The 21,610-nt window shown below is 40.6% G+C and overlaps 1 protein-coding gene across 2 annotated transcripts in view; it reads right to left on the bottom strand.

Annotated features, from left to right (window-relative positions):
- Positions 1-21,610, bottom strand: part of LOC310922090 (dachshund homolog 2-like) — a gene marked incomplete at its 5' end in the record, with an annotated part of 325,896 nt that overhangs the window by 160,643 nt on the left and 143,643 nt on the right. For both annotated transcript variants that reach the window (XM_083882411.1, XM_083882410.1), the window contains one exon: positions 2,681-2,796. In XM_083882411.1, the coding sequence (XP_083738537.1) occupies positions 2,681-2,796 (116 nt within the window). The remainder of the gene's footprint in view (positions 1-2,680; positions 2,797-21,610) is intronic.

The raw sequence follows: 21,610 nt of genomic DNA, 5'->3' as shown, positions 1-21,610 counted from the left end.
CACCACAGCCACGGGGCCGGGCGTTCCCGCCAGATAGCCGCCAAGCAGCCAGCCGCCGCCACAAACCGACAGGCCAGCCGGCCCCAGCCCGAGCCCGGCGCGAAAAACCCCCGCCGCAAAACGGCTCCGGCACCGCGACTCCTGGCTCCCAAACCGCTCCCGAGCGGCCACCGGGCAGCCAGCCGCCGCCACAGACCGACGGGGCTGCTGAGCCGCCCCGCTCCGGCGCAGCTTCCGTCCCGGGCAGCCGCGGCCGCTGCGGCTCTGCCGACGAGACGGCGCGTCCCCGGGCTCCCGTGAAGAGAGCCGCGTCCCCGGGCCGCTGCCAGGCCGCCGAACCACCGCCGCAGTAGCATGTCTCTGCCAAACCCCCCACCACCATCAAAACCTCCTAGACGCCTGCTCCCCAAGCACAGCCATGCCATGAGGCTGCTAGAGACTCTGCAGCCCCTGCGCCCCAGGGCGACCCCGTACATGCAGATTAGAAATCCCAGGTGCATCTCGGGATCCTTTTTAACACCAAAAACCCCTTATAAAAATAAACCTAAGTAAAATTTAAACCCACAAGAACCAATACTAGGCTGTGTGAACCCTAGAGTATCAGTGGAACTGATTGGTCCAGGTTTTGTAACTCACTGTAACTTAAAAGCACCAAACCAGAAGTGAGACCCCGAGGCAAACAAAGAGAATTCAGAACTCCGAGGACACTCCCAGCGAGGGAAGAGTTCTCCAGCCCTGCTGAACTTCCTGCAGCAGAGCTGACCAGGACCCTCCTCCTCAAAAGTGAACCGGGCTGCCAAAAACCCCTCGGGCCACCATTGTAAGAGCTGATTAATAAAGGCATTTTAAGGAGAAAAATATTATCTCCACCCATTTATAACAGTGTGTATTAATAAAATCTGTTTACCTTAAGTTGGGGCCTGTTATGCCTTCTTCTCCCAAATCCTATATCCCAGAGGTAAAAAAAGAGCAGACACTAAATTTGGCGAATGTGAAACCACTACACCACTCCAGGCACATTGTCTGGGACTCCCCAAGGTTTACCCGAGATCAGGGAGGTGGCTGCCCTGACAGATACCCCTGAGACACCCCTACCACCATGTGCTAAATACAGGGGATGGATCCCACAGGCTCCAGACAACTCCCAGCAGCCTGGAAATTCAACTTAATAATCTTCTTCTCAAACTGTGTGCTACTCAAAATATCTGTGAGACACAGAATGTGTCTGTGGTACTTAACTGTGCATCCCCAACACGCCGCATCCTAAAATATTTCCCAGTTTGAAGCAACGTGGCAGTCTGCATGATTTGGTGTCCTATTTGCAAACACACAGAGTGGAAAAGTAACATGGAATATTCTGGATTTTAGAGAAGAACTTATCAATGCAAGAGGCTCTTGTGCTTTCCTGTCAATCAGTAGTAATAGAAACAAGAATCCATGAAATTCCTGACCTGAGAACACATCAGAGATACTAAAAAAACCCTCATTTATAAACTACAGGAGGGAAATCACAGTTCTGGATCCCTTTCACAAACATGAGCAGTGCATGAAGCTGCAGCAGCCCAACTGTGGCACGTGGCTCTGGCCAAATGCTTTCATACTTTGTTAACTGCTCCAGCTAAGGCTGCTGTAAATATTGTTTAGGAATGTTCTTTCCTTCCACAGGGAAGCTATTATTTCCTTGGGACACCTGGAGCTGCAGGGAAATTAAAGCTCCCACTATGTCACTCGGTTGCAGTGCACAGGTTCTGCAAGCAGAGTGATATGTGAGATCAGGAAAGATGGCACTCTACTCCCAGCGAGGATCTTCTTTAATACTGCTTTTCCTGTTACATATTCTACAGCTTTATATTCTCCTAAACACTTCACTATGTTTGGTTATTAGGGAGTTACAGTTTATTTAGACTGGACTTTGACAGCAATCCTAAAACTGCTAAGCCTGTTGAATATTTAAGCAATTACTTTTATGAATACAGCTTGTGAAGACAGCTTTATTATGAAAATCAACTTACCTTTAGCATACAGCAATTAATAAGAAACACTCATCAGGACAGCACAAGATTTAATTTAAACTCTATTAATAAATTAATGAAGTGAAATTAAATACTATGCATTAAATTGTTTATAGTTCCACATATTTTCATGCTATATTTTTCACTTTATGATATTGAAAGCAGATTATTAAAGCACAGTGCACTGTGGTAACGTGGACTTATCTGCTTTTCAAGTGTTTCTTCTGTAATTCCTACAAGCATCTCTGTCTCTCCCCAGCACACATTAATGGGGTTACAATACATCAGGCATTAGCCAGGCTGCGCAGATCCCACACATGCATTTCAAAGGAAGAAATGCCTTTTACAGGCCTCCCAGACAATAGTTCAGCTTCTCAGGTTGTTTTTGGTTTTTTTCTTTGCTTTTACTAAAATAGCACATTTAATGGAATTTCCTGTAAGGAAATTACAATTAATAAAGAACTAAATTACAAATCCATTAGATTTCAGTCACTGCAGCAGTAAAACAGAGTTTTCATGAATGCTCAAAAAAAAAAAAATCCAATAATGTAACCTCTGGTAAAGCCTGCAAAAGCCCTGAAGGACAAGGCAGTCAGATCAATATTAGTTTATTTTAACTGCTGTGCAGTATGAAGAGATGAGGCTGATCATCTGATGGATTTTATTACCTGTCGGAGAGATAAGCCCTGGTGATAAGAGGCCTGGAACTCCGTGGGGCAGCAGCCGTGCATTTTCCTGGATTGCCACTCCCAGGGAGCGCTTGGGGGGTCTTCCTGGGCGGGAGCTGCTGGGACAAGAGCAGAAATGAAAACAACGTTTTCTTTGTGAAACATCTGCCTACTACACATGCCATCAATGTGTATAAAATACATGAATTATCAGTGATAAGTGAAAATAAATATTAGAAGTTCTTGCCTAGGAAAAAAAAAAAAAAAAAGAATGAATCGCTTGATTAAACATAGAAAAACTGCATCGGTTTCACATGAGCCAGCAGTAAGATTTTCCAAGGCTTCCATGACCTCACAGGTGCTTGGTGAAGAGGGGTTATAGCAGTGACTACTCCAAAGTCTCTGCTGTGCCCCTGAAACACAGAAAATTACAGGCTGTGATGCCTGAAGATGAGGAGTTGAAACCCTGAATGCAACATCACCTCAAACCTTGTTCTGGACCATGGCAGGTACCTGCTTCCTTCTGAAGGGCAGCATTAACTTAACCCTGAGCTTTGCAACACTCACCTTCACAGACTGACTGGTGGGTTAAACTCTTATAGATTAAACCAAGTGTTAGCCCAACCTGCCAAAAAACACCAGTTTATGAATTATGACTGCAGATTTTAATCCAAAATGCCAGAGGTTCACAGACTGGTTCCATTGAACTCTTATTCTCAACTATCACCTTCACTCCTCACATCAGTGTGTGTACATGTCCCCATCCTCCACTGCCATCATAACACAGATTTACAGGCCAAAAAAAAACATTTGAACTGACTCTTTCTTAAGCCATCTAATAAAGATGCAACCTCCTCATGTTTGGAAAAGTATTGCTGCTTCTCTTCGATCATAACAGATTTTATTCGGTTGAATAATAGAGCTTTTGACAACAGAGAGTGAAACACTGTATAAAATTACTAAACTGCAACAATGAATGAGGTTTGAATAGAAAGCATTTCCAAAACAACTTCTAGTTCACAAAGAAATCTAAGTTAAACTTCACTCTATCAAGTTACAGTGGCAAAGCCCTCCATCAAGGCATGACAAACTCTGCATTTAAATGAAGACAACTTCCAGCAGCACTCCACAGAGGCACCATTAACCTGTTCATTTTTCACACCATGCTAGTGTTATTTTGTTTTACTGTACATCAAAGTAGAACAAAATCTTTTTTTTTGATTTATTATTTTATCTCTACAAAACCATTCCCCCCTCGTTTTAGCTTAGGGTTTGTCCATTTTGAATTTCATTTTATTCAGTATTTTTTCCATTATTCTTTTTGATGCTTTCAGTTGTTTATCATACTATAATGACTGTGCAGTAAAGCTTGCTACAAGAACCACTGAGCTAAAATAAAGCAAACCTAAAATAAGAGCATTTGATTTCCAGGGGAAGTTTGATGCACACATGCATTCTCTATTAAAATCATCTGCTGAAAACATCCCCTGCACAACAAAATTATCTAACAAAGTGTTAGGTTGATACGTGGGGGGTTTGAACAAAAAGGAATCGTTGTTCTTTTGAATTACAGGAGCCTGTAATCCACAGGCATGTGTAAGTGCTTAGCTGGCACTTACCGTCTCTGAAAAAAACCCCTACAAACCAGCTAAAATTAGCAGCTTTCTCCAGTGGAAGAGCTTGATCAACAAAACAACAAAACATTTTCTTCCCGAGCTCAAATACTAACAAATCTTTTGCAGAAAACTCCATATGTTGGTATTAATCTAAAAAAAAAAAAAAATTTCAAAATGCAGAAAATGGCTTTGAAAGATTTTACTCAGAGACTTTTTAGTTGTGATTTGTGTTTTCAGAGGATGAGCGGGGGGGCTGTGGAGTTGCAGCCCTAGTTCTGCAGTTTTTGCCTGACAGAACCTCATGTTGATGGTTCCAAGTGAAAAAAATGAAATTCGGAAAACTGAAACCTTTAATTGTCATACAATAAGTGTATTAATATCTTAAATGTTTATTTTGTAAAAAGCCACGTCCGTGCCCCCCCCCACCCCAGAGCGGCCGGCGCTGCCCGCCGCCAGAGTGAAAGAGAAAGAGAAGCGGGCCGTTCCCCCATGCCACCGCAGAGCTAGCTCCCAGTGTCCCCGAGACTGCCGGGCCCAGCGCTGCCTGGCACGGGAGACCCCGGCCGCCCGCAGCCGCCGCCGCTGGAGCAGGAGAAAGAGGGGCCGGCCGCTCCCCCCAAGCCCGGCACGGGGAATCCCAGAGCCCGCGGAGCCGCCCCCCCAGCGTGGCTCCAGCCGCACGCAGCCGCCGCCGCCGAAGCGAAAGAAAGAAGGGCCGGCCCCTCTCCCCCAAGCTCGGCACAGAGAATTCCAGCCCCTGCAAAGCCGCCTTTCCCCGGCGTGGCTCCAGTGGCCATGCCGCCCGCCCGGCTCAAGCCCAGTCGCAGAGAAGCCCCAAAGCCCGCACGTGGCTCAGCCCGCCCGCAGCCAGCCGCCGCTGCTGGATGGCGCGTCCACAGGCCCGCAGGGCCGCGTCCCAGAGCGCGCCCGGGACGCCGCCCCGCTCCAAGAGGAGAGAACCCACGCCAGCCACATCTAGCAGCCCTGGTGCTGCCCAGCCCCGAGGCCTCCGAAACGCCATATTGGATACTATGAAAGCCCGCAGCCCCTGCTGCCCAGGCCGACCCCGCATGCAAATCAAAGACCCCAAAATGCATCTCGGGACCCCTTTTAACACCAAAAAAACCCTTAAAAAAATAAAACTAAGTAAAATTAAAACACACAAGAACCAATGCTAAGCCGTGTAGACCCTAAAGTATCAAAAGAACTGATTTCTCCGGTTTTTCTTACTAGCTGTAAGTTAAATGTGCTAAACCAGAAGTGAGACCCCCGAAGAAAACAAAAGAAACTCAGAACCCTGGGTTTACTCCCAGCGAGGGGCGGGTTCTCCAGCTCTGCTCAACTCTCTGCAACACAGCTGAAAAGACCCTCCTCCTCCACGGCGCGCACGGGCAGCCAAAAACCCCTCGAGCAACCATCATAAGAGCTGATTAATAAAGGCATTTTAAAGAGATTAATATTATCTCTGCCCATTTTATTCATAACACCAAGCACTACCTGTGACCCACAGGTTGAGCAGAGCACAGCTTAAAGTGTTTCCACAAGCAGATGTGACACCTGTGCCTGAGCACTGACCCACATGGAAAGCCCAGAAGATGAAGGAAGAGAAGTTCACATCAAAAACTTACTCCACTCCCTTCTGGGGCCCTGCTGGCTGTATTTATATCCTCCCTTACACAGGCAAGGGAAGTTCCACTGGGGACTGGGAAAACACAGCATGTGGTGTCTCTGGGATTTGGGTCCTTTTGGGGAAGGGGTATGATGGACTGAAGAAAAAGAAGTGTCCTGCTACCCTTTTAGTGAGTATTCCTATAAATCAGTAACTCCTAGGGCCCAGATTCGGGGCTGACTTACACAGCTGTAGCCATAATAATGATTTATTAAAAAACTATGGATATTGATCTAATACCAATATCCAACTATGACGGACAAAGACTCTCTAACAGTTTAAAGTTAGAAAGTGTATGTTTATTACGACGCCGGGCAGCGTGCGGGATAGCTCCCAGAAACACACGCGCAATTTACAGATCATCACAGGGTCTTTTATGTACAGGAGTATTGAATACACAAACTACAAATGCATATTCATAATTCTGATACCTCCCATTCCCCGCTTCGTATGGTAATTAGCCCAAAAAGCCATCAAGCATGCGTAGTTTGTTCTTTGAAATGGGTCGGTGGTCTTTTTTATAGGGTGGGGTCCCAAAATGATGAAGTAAGATGGGTCTTGACTTTTTAACCTTTAGTGTTCGTGACAGCTAAATCCTGTTTTTTTCCAGGACTGTTTGATTTATGATTGTATTGTATTCATGGGGTCTATTGATTATTCAGGATGCAAAAGCCTAGTTTGACAGCTTCCCTGATTTATCAGTTCCTTCCAAGAATTATCAGTTCCTTCAGTCTGGCTTCTGTTAGCAAAAGGGAAGTCCTAGCTACATTATCTCAGCACTATCTATTTTGACTACAGTCTTTAATTCTTCTAAATCAATGCCTCAATAATTTGAATGAATTGTTCCCAGCTGAATCTGTTCAAATAAAACCTAAGTCCTTTGTCTCTAATTTAATCTCAGCTTTTAAATGAAAAACTTGATGCTGCTCACAGCTGACTGTGACACACCTGCAAGGACCCGTTTGGGTCTGTAATGCCGAGTTCTGCAGTTCTCAGTGCCCTGTGTCTGCTCCCCAGCCAAGGACAGGAATCCCAGAGCCCCCACCACTGCAGCAGACACCTCAAAATTCCAGCTGGATTCCCTGGATGTTCCCAGAGATATGTCACCCAGCAGGAATCAACACCTTTAGCTTGGGAGGACACCAGAACGCACAGAAAATTATGTATCTGAGTCCAAACGCTTCCAGTTTGGTCCAGAAACAAATTTTCTGGCATTTCTGTTTAAACATGAAACCAGAAATTTCACAGAGACAGGATACAAATATTTGCTCAAAGTCTTGGGGTTTTTAGTAAGACATGCACAAAGGACTAGCAGATTTAAGGTTTTTATGGGATTTACTTTCTGTTGTGAATGTGCTGCTGGGACCACCAAGCCATGGAATGTCACTGCTCTGTGTCTCAACATTTCCCCCAATATCCCCTCTTATCATCTCACATGGTCTAGAAATCCACCAAATTTCACATTTACTATTTAAAACTTATGCGACCTCTACAATTCAGCCAAAATTGTTAATAAAAGCACTGAACAGTAAACCCAAGGCAAGCAGAATTATCATTTGGGGAGACTAAGACATAATTTGTGATTATGGAAGTATTAGCATATAAATGCTAATATCACTAGCATATAAATATTAAATTTATTTAATATTATTGCTCATCTTTTGTCACCCTGCTCTTTTACTGCACTTTCTTTTTCACATTTTCCTTTCTGTCATTCAAGAAAGTTACATATTCAAAAAGTGTAGAAAAATCTTCTCCTCGTTGGTAACAAAGGAGGCATAAACAGGAACAATCACCTTCAAACAATTTTCAATGCATTTCTTTGAGAGTCTAAAATCTCTACACAAATTTTGTATTTGCCATCAATAGATCTTTGTAAATGGAAAACAACTCAAATTTAAATTAGATATTAATTCAGTCAGAAACTTCTAGTTTAGGGGTATCTTTTAAAAACTTTTTAAAAAACAAAAATTATGGTCCCAAGTGAAGACCATGGAGGCTAAAACAGAAGTACAATATTGTTTCCCACGCATACCCCCAGGAATCTTATTCATTTTACTATATAAAGTCTCTACTGATTGACATTCTATTGGCATTTCTGAAACCCAAAAACTCCTTGCGTCACCAATTACTTGAAAGTGAGGATGACTGGAGGTTTTGAGTTTTTACCTGCATTTGCACCATGGTTATAAAGTCTTTCATGTCATCCTCTCCACCCCACCCCCACAAAATCAATAACTCTTGAAAGAGAAAAATGAACTAATCTGAATGTTGTTAATTTTTTAAATTTTGGTTGAAATTAAATATGTCAGAAAATAAATTACATTTTGAGCAGTATATTTGACAGTTGAAATTTATACAGTAAAATGGTGAGAAATTGTTCATTAATCTCTTTTCTTCTTTATTTTTCACTCCTGTTGAGAGCTAATTTTATTATTTTTTCTCTCAGTTTTGTATATTCCCTTGATATCACAAGGATTTTTAATTTGAATCAATTCATGAAATAAGGTTTTATTTTTGTGATTTTCTTGAAGTTACTGATCAGCTCCATCTTTTGTAACTCAATTTTATGCTCATTATAGACAACCATATTTCATAAAATCCACAAATTCATCAATGCTTTGTAAAATGTAATTAATCAGTGGAAACATGCAGCACATCACTGCTGATGTATGATAGTGCTCTACTTTTGTGGTTTTAAATATAGAAGATTTACTAGAATCAGAAGAGCATTTGCATATCAATCAAGACAAATAAACATGTAGTGATTTAAATAGTAAACTGTTATTTGGATGACAATTTAATCAGCACAGGTTGAAAGGTCCATCACTGCAGCATCCCGTTTCTGCTAAAATATTGATTGTGCTACCGATTTCAATAATGCCTTATTTTACAGGGCATAAATAACCATGTAATTACTCTTTAATTGAATGGTAATTGCTTGCTGGCAATTATTTGTTAAGTTTTGGAGTGTAATTACTAGGTTATTTGTGTTTTGTGAAATAAAATGTTATGTATTAATACCTAAAAGTATTTTCTGTATGAATGGTCTGCCAAAACTAGGAAAGTTAGTTATGATGGCAGGAGCTTGACAAATAACACTATAGCACTAAAACTATTATTTAAAGGATCAGATGAACCTTTGAATGCTTTCCCTTTACAAAATTAACATTAGATGTAACATTTGTAAGATAAATGGAGGAATACTGTACCACAGAAGCATGATTTCCTCTGGGGTCTAGTCCACCATTTAGCATAATTTATCCTGATGTTTTGCTTTTCATTCTCTGAGCTTTTTTAGAGGAACTGAAATAGCATCCTACCCTCCAGAGAGCAAAGAATAAACCAAGTAGAAATATATTTCAAAAGTACTTCATATTTCTGCAAGTGAAGTGGATTACCAGCAGCACATTATCTTAGCATCCTATAAACTCTGTAGCCTTGGCAGCTTGCTAGATAACAAGGGAAAGCATTATGTTTTGCAGTGGCAATGAGATATGACACTTTCTGTAATATGTTTATTCCAAGCTGTGATAGATGAGGTACCCAATACTTTGATCGTTAGAATTTGAATTTTACTTCTACACTTCTTCATTTTTGTCATCAACTATTTATGAATTGGCAGGAGGCAGCCTCGCCAGGAGTGCTGATTTTGGTTTTTTTTCAAAAGATATCCAGTTAATAAATTAATTATTGATTTCATGAGGCTGGAGCTATTTGGTACAAAAATATGCTAGACCTGTGATTTAGGAAGCTCTCATATGTATCACAGATTTCTTCAATAGCAATGTATTTTATTAGGCTTAAAGGAGAAATACTGAAGTACTGTATGACACACTGTATAAATTGCCCTGCTAATAGTGGCAGTAAGTGGTGCAAGTGCTCAGACATAAATAAAAGAAAAACACAACAAAAATAGCACTTAAAAAGCTAAATAAAACACACACACACTCAATCTTAGTTACTTTTCTGAAACTGGCACAGGAACCAGAATTTAAAATTTTTCATCTCTTCAAAGATCATTAAATACCCCCTAGTGATTGTGAAAGGTACTTTTTGAAGTATTTACCAATAAATGTAACATCCCGATTAGTTAAAATTCTTCCCTGTTACCTTCAGATTTTTAGTTGTAGCACGGACTTAAAATAATCTCCTTGCTTTGGCATTTATTACAAGGTTTCAAAGATGCCGGTGGTAGTTAAACTCTGCTTGACCTTTTAGTGTTTAGGGAGAGAAGCAAACTCTGACCCTGCAGCAACCTGATTCTGTCTCCTCTCAGCGCTGGCAAACTGATCACTTTTCTGGCCATGGCAGGACATTGGATCACCAACCACATCAAAGGCAACAGGAGCCAATTCAGCAGCAGGGAAAAAGTCATCCGTGCAAAAGGGGCAATTAACATTAATCATACATGAAGTTGTTGGATCAGGAGAACCTGGTGCCTATGGCAACACTCGGGGCAGTGCCCACACCAGCACCAGGAGAGCTCAGGCACAGCTCACCTGCCAGGGGACACAGGACATGTGCAGAAAAAAGGCTCTAACACTCCAAAACACCATCTCCCCACCCAATTCTCCAGGGAATTTCAGCCAGGAATGTCCTCAGAGAAAACATCAGTGGGAGTTTGTTCTAAATCATCACAAATCTGAACTTTCCTTGTTGTTGTGATTGGTGTTACTGTTAGAAAAAAACACTCCTGAACAGCACAGAATTGCTCAGAGCTTGAGACTCCAGTGGAATATTACAACTTTATAACTTTACCTTTAAGAATGGAATGTAGCACATTATCAGTGTGTTCATCCTAAAAAAATCTCAATTAGTGAAAATCCAGTACTTATTTAAAACTTGACTTGGGGTCTACAGTCAGAAAAACTACGTGAATTCCTTGTATTCAACTGTCACTTTAGTGGTTCTTACTTAACAAAGTTTAATTGCTTATTTCTGAAATCAGGCATTACAAAATAAGTTTAAAAACAAAAAAGGCTTTTTGGTTCATTGAGATTTAAAACTTTAAATAACTCTTCAATTACTTATGAGTGTGCCTGCAGATGTAACAGCACCTCAACATTCCTGTTTTTACTTTTTTCCTGTCAAATACGACCACAGGAAAAAGGGGGATAACTCACCAAATTTCCAAATTAGGGAGACTCATGGCTGCAGACAAGCTGGAGGCTGATCCATGTTCCACAGGGCCCCAGCTCAATTTAAGGGTGTGGCAGTGAGGAAATTGGAAGTGTGACTCCAGCAGATGCAGGGATACACGCAGAAATTTAACAACTGCATGAAGTTAGTAACCCTGGCAGTGGAGGTGCACTGGCACAGATAAAATACAGTGGATTTAGCTATGGATCACAGCCAGTGGGACAAAGTTCCTGCTGCTGTGTCTTCATTCCCATTGTTCCCCCTCTGCCTAGACCAAACCTTGCAGGAGAGGGCCTGTCCAGGCTGGAATCCTGCCACTAACGACACACTCAGACCACAAATTCCAGTTACAGATCTGTTGTGAAAACAATGCTCCCCCACGATGTCCAGCTAAACCAAATGTGGAAGTGCCAGAGACATGGCCAGGTTTATTCTGAGCCTTGCAAACCTCAGCTCAGCTGCTTGGATGGCTCTGCTTGGATTCTGGATCCAGTCAGAGCTGGGAACCACTGCAGATTATAGCCAATATTATTATCCAATTTGCATTCTGACTGGTTTTCTTTTTTTTTTTTTTTTTTTAATCTCCTAAAGTATCTGACTATTCAGCAGGTAGAACCAAACCACTGAGGAGGTTTTTAGGATTTTTCCACCTGTGTGTGAAAGCTCAGCACTGATGTGAGCAGATGACAAGGCAGGCACTGGGATCAGCACGGGAACAGCACAGCTCCATCCCAACAGCTGATGCTGGCCAAGGCACAGACAAGAACCACAGTACACACTCCAACCCTGTGCTGAGATATACTGGGACACTGAGGAGCTATAAATCTCTTTTCATGCAAGTTAATTTAGCCCTTTTTTTTTTTTTTTTTTTTTTTTTTTTTTTTTTTTTTTTTTTTTTTAAGAATTACTTTATTTTCACACATACATCCACAAATATTCGCATGGAAACTTTCCAAACAGCGAATCACCATCTATTACAAACACCCATGTGTCTGAATTGTATCAGACCCTTCCAAGTTTTATTTTTGACCTGTATCTGAATTCAATGCCAATTTAGAGGAACATATTACAATAAAAAGTTTTTTAAATACTGCTGGTTTCCACTAAGCTGTATCTCAGTAAGTCTCAACTCAATGGAAGTTGTAAAAAATGTGACTGTTTAAGCCTATTATCTATGGACAGAAATCCAAGAGCAAGACCTGACATATTTGCAGCCCTGAGTATCACATAACCCAGGGGAGCTGATATTAATTCCCTAACAGGGGTGCATTGTGCTGTGGTGGTTCAGTGCAGTCAGAGCAATTTGTAGGCTGATGCAATGGGAAACTGCTCTTGCCTTAACTGTTTTTAATCTCTGCATTTCAAGTTTTGGTGTTTTCACAACCTTGGCAAAGGCCCTTCAAAGGCAGAAAACAGAAATTCTTCTTTCAAAAAATAATAAATGAAAGAACATAGAAGCACTCCTCTGCACCTATGTCCATGTTGAAAGGAGGAATTGTTCCCAGCAATCCAAAGGAGCCTCTATGATTAGGTGATTCTGTCCAGGAGTAGACATCTGAGGGCTGAACGCCACTACACAGAAAATACCCCTCAGTTTGCTGGTGGTCCTGGGCCAGTATGAAATTGGACAGGAAGTAATGTAGAAATGCAGCTCCACTGCTTCACCTTTACCTTTCCAGATTTTGTGACTGTTGGTATTTCATTTGTTAGCTCCAGAGACAGACAAGGTTGTTATTTCTACTGCAAATGTACAGTAGGAGAAGGATTTTTCAAACAACAAAGCACAAACCTTTAGGATCATGAGAAAATAAAAGGGCAGAAGGAAATTTGGGGCAAAATTCACATTAAATTTTGTCTATAAAAATCTTCATGTTTTGAAAAGATGCTAATATGAATATATAAAACCACAGAAGTATTATCAGTTAAGTGAAATTTAACCTACAGGAATGTAGACATTTTCCCTATTTTGTGGACACGTATGCACACACAGAGAAACTCTACCTGATGGGAACTCCATAATAGCAGACAATTGGAATGACTGTGAAAGCAAACCCCACTGAATTCTGATTCTGAATGCGGCCAACCTCAGGGCTGACAGTGAGAGGTGCTTCAGCAAGGATCTGTAATTCTGTAACCTTAGCTGGGTACCAAAACCCTGGGATCATAAAGATCCCAGTTTATGGTATCTCATTCTTCTCTCCACTGGGTTTCATTCCCTCCCCTAAGAGATTACAGCATCACTCTTTCCCTTCTTAGTTATATTCCCTCTGCTCCACCAGTCAGGTTTACCCTTTCCCCCCAAGGTGGGGTAACAAATATAGGGAATAATTATTCTCAGCTCATAATAAGCCTCAAATACTACTTGTTTTTCTATACTTTTCTGACCAAAAGCTTGTCTGCTTTTCCATTGACAGCTACACCAAGGAATCCTTCTCACCACAGTCACAGATCATTTCTGACTGAAAAACACAATGTCATTTTACAAATGTCTCTCTCACATACAATTAGGAAAAACTGGAAGAAGCCAACTACAGAAAAAGCAGCTCAGACTACTGAAAAGCAGCATGAGTTATTCCCAAATTCAGGGATTTTCTGAACGAAAGTATGTCCTGGAGTAGATACAACAGCTGAGCAGACAAGTCATAGCTGCTGTTGATGTATTTTAAAAAGACTTCCCTTCCCACTCAAGGGTTTGACTCTCCCAAAAATTCTGTGGTGTAACCTCCTAGCACCATCCACCTCCGGGCAAACACAGCCCTGCCATGGACTGCCACAGAATCCCACTCACATGTCACACACAACTCCTGCTCCTCACTCAAGAGGTTGTTTTAAAAGCTGCTGAAAAAGACTGAAAGAATTCAAGTAAAAGAGTGTTTGTAACCAGATTTCCTGGAGATAAATGAAAGATATATGTTTCCATGGTGGCCAGCCTACTAAATTTTGCAAGTATAAATATTTACCTAGAACTGAGAGGTGGGGAAATCAGGGGAAAAAACCACCATCTAGACCCTTCAGTTTAAATACTGTAACACAGAGGTCATTATTTATAACTAGAAATAGAGAACATGCCTTTTCTATGTATATTTCTATCATCTTATTCATCCCCTCCATATGCATTCTATTATTACCAATCTTACACCAGAAAATAATTTCTGTCACTTGCTCACTGTATGCATTCATTTTCTTTAAGTTTTCTTGTGGTTATTGATTTCCTGCTTTGCTGAAGTGTTTTCTTTCGCAGCAGGCTATCCATTTTAAAACAATTGTTCAACAAATAAGAAACATTCTAAAATTAAATTAGTTTTATCTTCCTTTATTTTCATCTGAGTTAAATGCAAGTGACACACTTCCCCTAAAAATAAAAAGGAAATACTTAATGCCTCCTAACACGCAAACAAGTAAATAAGTAAAATTTTTCTTTTCCAATAAGACGTATTTATTTTTATGATTGGAAACATGAAAGAAAAAGTGCAGTATAAATAAAGCCTCTTTTGTACTCTTATGTTGTAATCACTGCTGTGGCCAGTGATTTCACATCAACAAAAGAGGATTATCAGGTCCAGAGCCAAATTCATTCAAGTCCTATCTTGCTACCCTGAAAGTTGCTAAAGGAATCCTTTTTTTCTTTCTATGCAAGTGGGCTCATGCTCTAACATGACAAAGTCTGCTGTCCTCTCCCACCAGACCAGTACAAGATACTCAGATTTTATACAACAAGGAATACAACTACTATTTAATCAACTGCAAAACCAAGGGAGACAGAGTTTTTGCAGAAGGTGACACTTCTGGCATGTGCAGCATCTTGTTTGGATGCTGTTTGTTCGACAGGGGCAAATTCCAGAGTTCTGTGCTTCTTTGCTCCCTCAATCTGCCAATGTGCTTATTAACTAACTTGAGTGAACTGCAGGGAAAAAAAAAGTAGGGAAGCAGATAGGCACATTATATTATGTTATATTATATTATATTATATTATATTATATTATATTATATTATATTATATATTTTGGTCATATTTCTTGCTAAAAGCATATTATCAAGTACCAATTACTAGGGTACCAGAAGCCCCTCTACATTTTCTTTTTCTATGTCCTGTAACAGACCCTCGTCAAATGGCAGGAATTTGCTGTCTACATCATCTTCCTCACCACCATGTCTAACGAAAAACCTTGCCTACTACTGCTCATGCATGGGAATTATTTCCAAAAGCAATGGGCTTTGTGTTCTTGATCCAGGTATTGAAGTAAAAATTATAAAACACCTCCCATATTGAACGTATTATTCCATTTAGGGAGGGACGTTTTTGTGAAGGAAAATGTATCCAATCAACAGATCCAGGATTCTTTGAGGCATTTAAATCAGGTAGAGATGTGGGAGCTCATATTTCATGGCCAAGTTAGCCGAAGGACAAGTGCCAGGACAGCTGAAGATGCAGGTGCACCTTTGGGAGGGGGCAGACATCATCTCAAACTGATTTTGAGACAGATCAAAACTACTCAGAACTTTCTTTTTAGGCTACAGCCATGTGAGGAGGGGAGAAAAATCAATGAAAAACACCTGAAAGGTGTAAAGCAATGACCTGCACTCTCCCACACACCTGAGAACACTGCACACCTGGGAACACTGCACACCTCTCATCTGTTTGCATCCAGCACTCAGTGTCAGCTCTGCAGGTAATTCAGGATAGCAGGAAACAAGCACCAGCTCTAGAAACTCAATACATGACAGTGCAACACCAGAAGCTGCTGCCTATCTGTTCTCTAGGAGAAAACAACTCATACTGGGACCCAATCCTGCTCCCAGGGCCAGGAAGGCAGGACAAGGCCATGACCAAGAGTAAGGGTCAGGGCTGTGAATCCTTCCCCATCAGTGTCTGCCCTTTCCAGTCCCATTGTCTGACTGAAGGACCTGACTTCAAACTCACTGTGCTGGGTGAGGCTTAACTGACCAGGGAGAAAATGATGCTGCCTTGTCATGGGAACATAATAATAATAATCTAATACATAATGATTTCATCCCTGAAGTGCAAAGTATTTCCTAGAGATCAATGTCACTATAGCAGGGAAATACAGATCTTACAAGGTGGAAATCACCCTGAGCTGCAGGGAGATGTCATAATCCTGAATCCCCAGCTTTTGCCACTTAGTTGTGAAATCAAACTGATCATAATTACAGTATTTGTACCCTATCCCAGAGCTTGGATCCCTCACACAATCCAAAACCATCTGCAAAGATGGTACTTCAGAAACATTTTCAGATGGACAAAAACTTCAGTGTCCAGAGATCACCCCCTCCTAATCCTCGGCTTAGTAACTGGTGGTTCCGTTTATGATCCCAGGAGGAAAAAAAAAAAGCTTTATAAGCAGGCAGCCTAACTTTTAAAAGGAAATAGGCTTTGAAAAAGTTTGCAGGATATACGAAATTAAAAGAAAAAAGGTTTTCATTCAGTTTCCTGTTTAGATGTATGGATAGATTTGACTTCAAATAGATGAGCCACACAGAAGTTTAGTTTGTAAGGGTCAGATGGTAACAGTTTCTGTTTAATCCTAAATTTACATTAACTTACAAGAAAATTAATGATCTTAAACAGGCATCAAAGTGAAGCTGTTTTTTTTCATTTCTCTAAGTTTGCTGGAGGAACAATTGTTTCCTTTATCTGTCTTTCAGAAAGTCGGTGATTGTGTTTAAGCTAAACTCCCATTTAGCCTTCAGGCACAGCATATTATGAGTTGTTTTGCAATGAACATGAGCCCCTTACAAGTGCAAACTCTGACAGCTCTCTTAGATTCTTGAGCTTACTCGAGCATTTCACAAAACCACTCTTCACAACTGCACACATTATAATTTACACATTAAACCAGCAAGTTTTCACCTCAGGTCTGTTGCCAGGAATAATCCTTCAAAACTCTTTTATCTTTCTGTAAGAACATAATTATGAATGTGCAATTAACAGCCAAAGAAAGGTCTTAAGAAAACTCTTTTAGAGCAATATTGCCTGTTTTAATGCCACAGCCAGATGGTGGTTTAAAGAAAGCAATTTAAAGAAAATAAATAAAAAGTCACATTTTTCAGTTGGCAATGATATGTCAAGTGTAAATTTTGAAATATTAAAGCCACAGTGCTACGGGTCTGTCCAATCACCAGAGAAGTGCTCTTAATTCTTTTGTTTTGCTGCTGGACAGACCAAGCAGTTGTAAAGATCATTACTGATATGCATCAATACAAAAGTACAGGGACCAGAGGCAAAAAGAATTATTTGTTGCATTTTTTCCGTGAACGGAGCCCATTCAGTGACTGATTTTCCCCAAGGATGAATAATATGCTCATTTTTGTCTTTTGTTGCAACTTGAATTTGTACAGTCTAATCCTGAAGTCTTTTCCTCTAAAAATACAGGTGCTTCCCTTTTACTAATTAAACATGAGTACTGGGTAATTGTTGACATTCTCAAGTTAGAATAATCACCTTGGACTAAACGGGTGACAGAATTCCATCTTAGCCTTATTCCAGATAACACTCAGATATGTTTTAAAGCTGTAGAGAAAAGACGACTCTCCCATTTGAAAACAAGCCAGCTGTATTATTTTACAGCCAGGCCATAGTGCCATAAAATATCTGCTTGGAACTAATTAACTTAGGAGAATTATCAAATACATCACACAGTAAACTGACCAATTTGACAATAAATTCAACTGCTTAACTTAATTCTATAGTGATGGACATCTGGCCTGCTCTTGTTCAGATAATTCAGTGTCCCACTATTAACAATTTCTATCATTTTAGATAAACATTTCTTTCCTTGAAATTTAAGAGCTTCAGTGTTAGGGTTTTTTGAAAAATTCAAAAGAGAAATTTCCTCAGTAGTTTTAGAAGAAGCAAATATTTTGGCATTATCAGTGACGTGGAACACAAAATCAGACTTGGACTATTTCAAGAGATAGATAAAGACAGATAAATATGAACAAATAAAATGCAACAAAAGCTTTAATTGTACTCCATGTGCCACATCATATAGTAGAGCATGTTGGAATACAGGGAATTTCTGTAGGGCAGAGTATGGAGCACAGTCACAACCTGTGGGCCCTCCACTCTTCTGGGGGTGTTGTTATAATTTCCTTGCACAATAATCCCACAGAATTTATTGCTCAGCATTACTTGGGTTATCTTTAAAGCCCAAAGTAAAGACATTTAAATAACTACAACCAGAAAACTTCACCTTGCACTGCACTGAAATGAGGGGGCAGCTTCAGTTCTGTATCAACAATACACTAAAACAGTCCCATTACCTCAGTGCAAAATTTCCAGCTGCTCAAGTAATTGTTTCTAAGGAGTATTTTAAATTAATAATTTTCCTTTTTATTAAAAACAAACAAAAATCAAAACTTGAGTTCAAGCAATGCAATTAGTTTCCAGGTCAATGACTTGTTTTCACTTAATTTTAAAAATAGCTTTTAGTGGAAAAAAAAACACTTTGAAAGAGCACAGATAAGGAAGCATGAAAATCTGTTCTGTGTTCATTTCCAGTCTAGGTAGGTCCAGTAATTACTGACCTGGAGAAATAACTTCTGCTTCTGATAAATACTTAACCATAAAAAGAATGACCTCAGGCTGATGGCAGCACAGGGTGGTGTTGCCATTAGGCAGAATAAAATCTTTCTAGAAAGGGAGTTGCAGATTTAATTGATATATGGGAGAAAATGAAGATGCAGTACATTTAGACCCTAATTTAATGGGGAAAATCAACTAACAGAGTGCCTTGGTCTAATAGAAGATGAGCATGAATGTGAGCACTCATGGACTGAAACAGCAAATTATGGTATGGAGAGGAGCTACCTGGAAAAATCAGCAATGAAGTGGTTTGGCTCTAATATCTTCATAAACATTCAGAAAAGAAAGCAGGGAAGTTTAAAACAGCTCAAAGAAGAGACAGCATCGACAGGAGAGGGGAAAGATTACAAAACCCTTCAGTGAGATCTGAGTGAATAAAAGGAGCTTAAAAATTAATTCCATTTTTTTAAAAAGCAAAATTAATGAAGTGTGAACAACAAAGAAAATTTAGCCCTCCAAAAGAGAGGCAACATCTGCAATGTTAATATGCTGAGAGACATTTAGGTGTTATAAAAGACTGCAAATTAGGCAGATGTGATAAAACAAGGAAAATGTTATGGGGAATATCTGTATAAAATAATTTGTGCTGGGAATTAAGAAATCTAGAAATAAGAAATCACAAGCGGCTACCGGGAAAGTTGATTTACATCTGTAAGGGGACAGGGGCGGCTCCCAGGAGGAACCACGAAAATTACAAAAGAAAAGGAGTCACAGCCATGGAGATGGGCAATCAAGGGTGATCAGCCAGGTTACGCCTAGATGATTGATACCAGATATGCATCAACGACAGGACGCCCCTGCTCCTCAAGACTGATCGGATTCATATCGGCTTCTTGGAAATCCCATCAATTCCCCTCCTCTGCCCGGAAAACTATTCAGGAGAACTGGAGTCCCAAAAGAAGACGCATGAATATGCAATCTGAGCAGAAGTGGACAAAGAAACCCTGCCTCGGAGAGAATAAACTGTATATAAACTGCACTTTTGGTGGAGGGATTTGTGAACGAGGGAGAACCGGTGCGATAGAGGCCAGTCTGAAGTTCACCCAGCTCCGATCCCGGGGTCGGGACTGTCCTTTTATCGTGGCTTTCCGAGTTCGCTGTTACGCGAAAATAATTTTTTATTATTATTTTTCAAATCCGGCTGTTTCATTTATTACAGAAAATATCCAACTTTTTGCTGGGCTGCAGCCTGGAAGCATCATGTCAGGAAAGGCAGAAATTGCCAAAACTCATCTGCTCCTGCATGGCCTGGAACTGCACATGGATTCCTAAACCACCTAATCACAAGGAAGATATTCCCAAGACAAAGGGAATTGAAAGCATTGCAGTCAGAATGATTAAGTTGTGTGATAAATGTGACATTGGGTAAAAATTCATGATAAAAGAATATAGCAAGATATGTTAGATTGGTGTTAATATAAAATATGAAAAGGGTATGGTCCGTAGAAACTTTTCCCCAGCCAGGTTTCCACCGTCCTCAGTCCTGGGACAAAAAGAACAGGACAAAGGCCATCAGGAGGAACAAAGACACTAGCCAACCCACATAAGAATCGGCATCACACCCAGACAGAAATTCCTCTCCGAACGAAAAGAGAATTCTCCACCAAGGAATACACATTGAAATAACCATAGGCCGGCGAGCTCCATCCGCATGTGAAAGGACCTTCCCGGAATACGGTCTGCAAAGTTCGACAAATCCGGGAAGCCCATCCGAAAATTATTTGGACTATTTGCTGGACTATCCCGGGCACCTGTTCCGCCTCGGGACATGAAAACCCCTATAAAACCCCGAGCTGCGATCCACTCCGTGTGGATTTGGGAAAACTGTGCCTTAGAGTGAGGTCCCCTCAACCATCCGGCGCTGCGCTGTGAATCCTATTTGTGGTTTTCTCTTTTTATCGGTGATTGGGATCGTTTTATTAATAAATTGTTTCTTTGTTAATCCAATTTTTGCCGTTGCGTTTATAACAGTTGTAAGAATGGGCTGATCTCAAATGAAATATTAAGATCTACATCACACTATCCTGTGTGGCAAACAGCAGATGTGAAAAGAATGCTAAACATAAAACACATCTAAGAAGATCTTTGCATATACAGCAAAACCAGCACAACTTTTTCACTGAAATGGGACCATAGAGATCAACTACTTTTACATGTGAAATGGTAAAAAAGCACAGAATTCTTCAGTCCCTGTGGATTACCTGTGGGGCAGAGCTGGGACAGCGAAACAACCACTTAAGATTTCACTGCATTGATTACACAGCTTTGAAACCCACCAGCCTTTGCAGAGATTTCCCCACTCCACACTTTGGTATTTGGGATTATTTTCCAACATCCAGAGAGGTATTTCAGATTTCAGGCACAGGATAGAGCTTTGTGCAGGAACATCATTTGGTGTGACACCTTGATTCCCTTCTGAGAACAGCGATGCTGAAGCATTTTCAGTTTTCTCCTCTAGCACTGCTCACTGCTGTTTCCCATCTTTAATTACACAGCTTTTCCTTAAGCAAATATTAACAGAACAAATTCCTCAGCTAACTGGAAAGGTTATTTTCCAGTGATACTTAAAAGAGCCCAGTTATTCCAAAGCATTATCCTACCATGACTAATTGACATTAGAAGAAGTGCAAAGTACATAACTTGATTCTTTTTCAAATACAACAAAAGACATTTCTTTTCAAACCACACAAAATCTGTCTGGGTTGAAATTCTGCTTAGGCTGCAGTGCTGAAATCTCAAAGGAAAATGTACAAGAACATTTTTTCAGTAATGCCTTGTAAGCCCAATTTTTTTTCCATGAAATCTCAAAGTTTGGTGCCTGGTAAGCATGTTCTCACTGTTTGTTTGCTCATTGATTTTTTTTATTATTATTGGACATAGACATTTCCTGGAAAAAACAA

Source organism: Zosterops lateralis, assembly GCF_965231275.1.
Source record: "Zosterops lateralis genome assembly, chromosome: W".
Taxonomy (NCBI): Eukaryota; Metazoa; Chordata; class Aves; order Passeriformes; family Zosteropidae; genus Zosterops; species Zosterops lateralis.
This window is presented reverse-complemented; position numbering and strand designations above follow the sequence as displayed.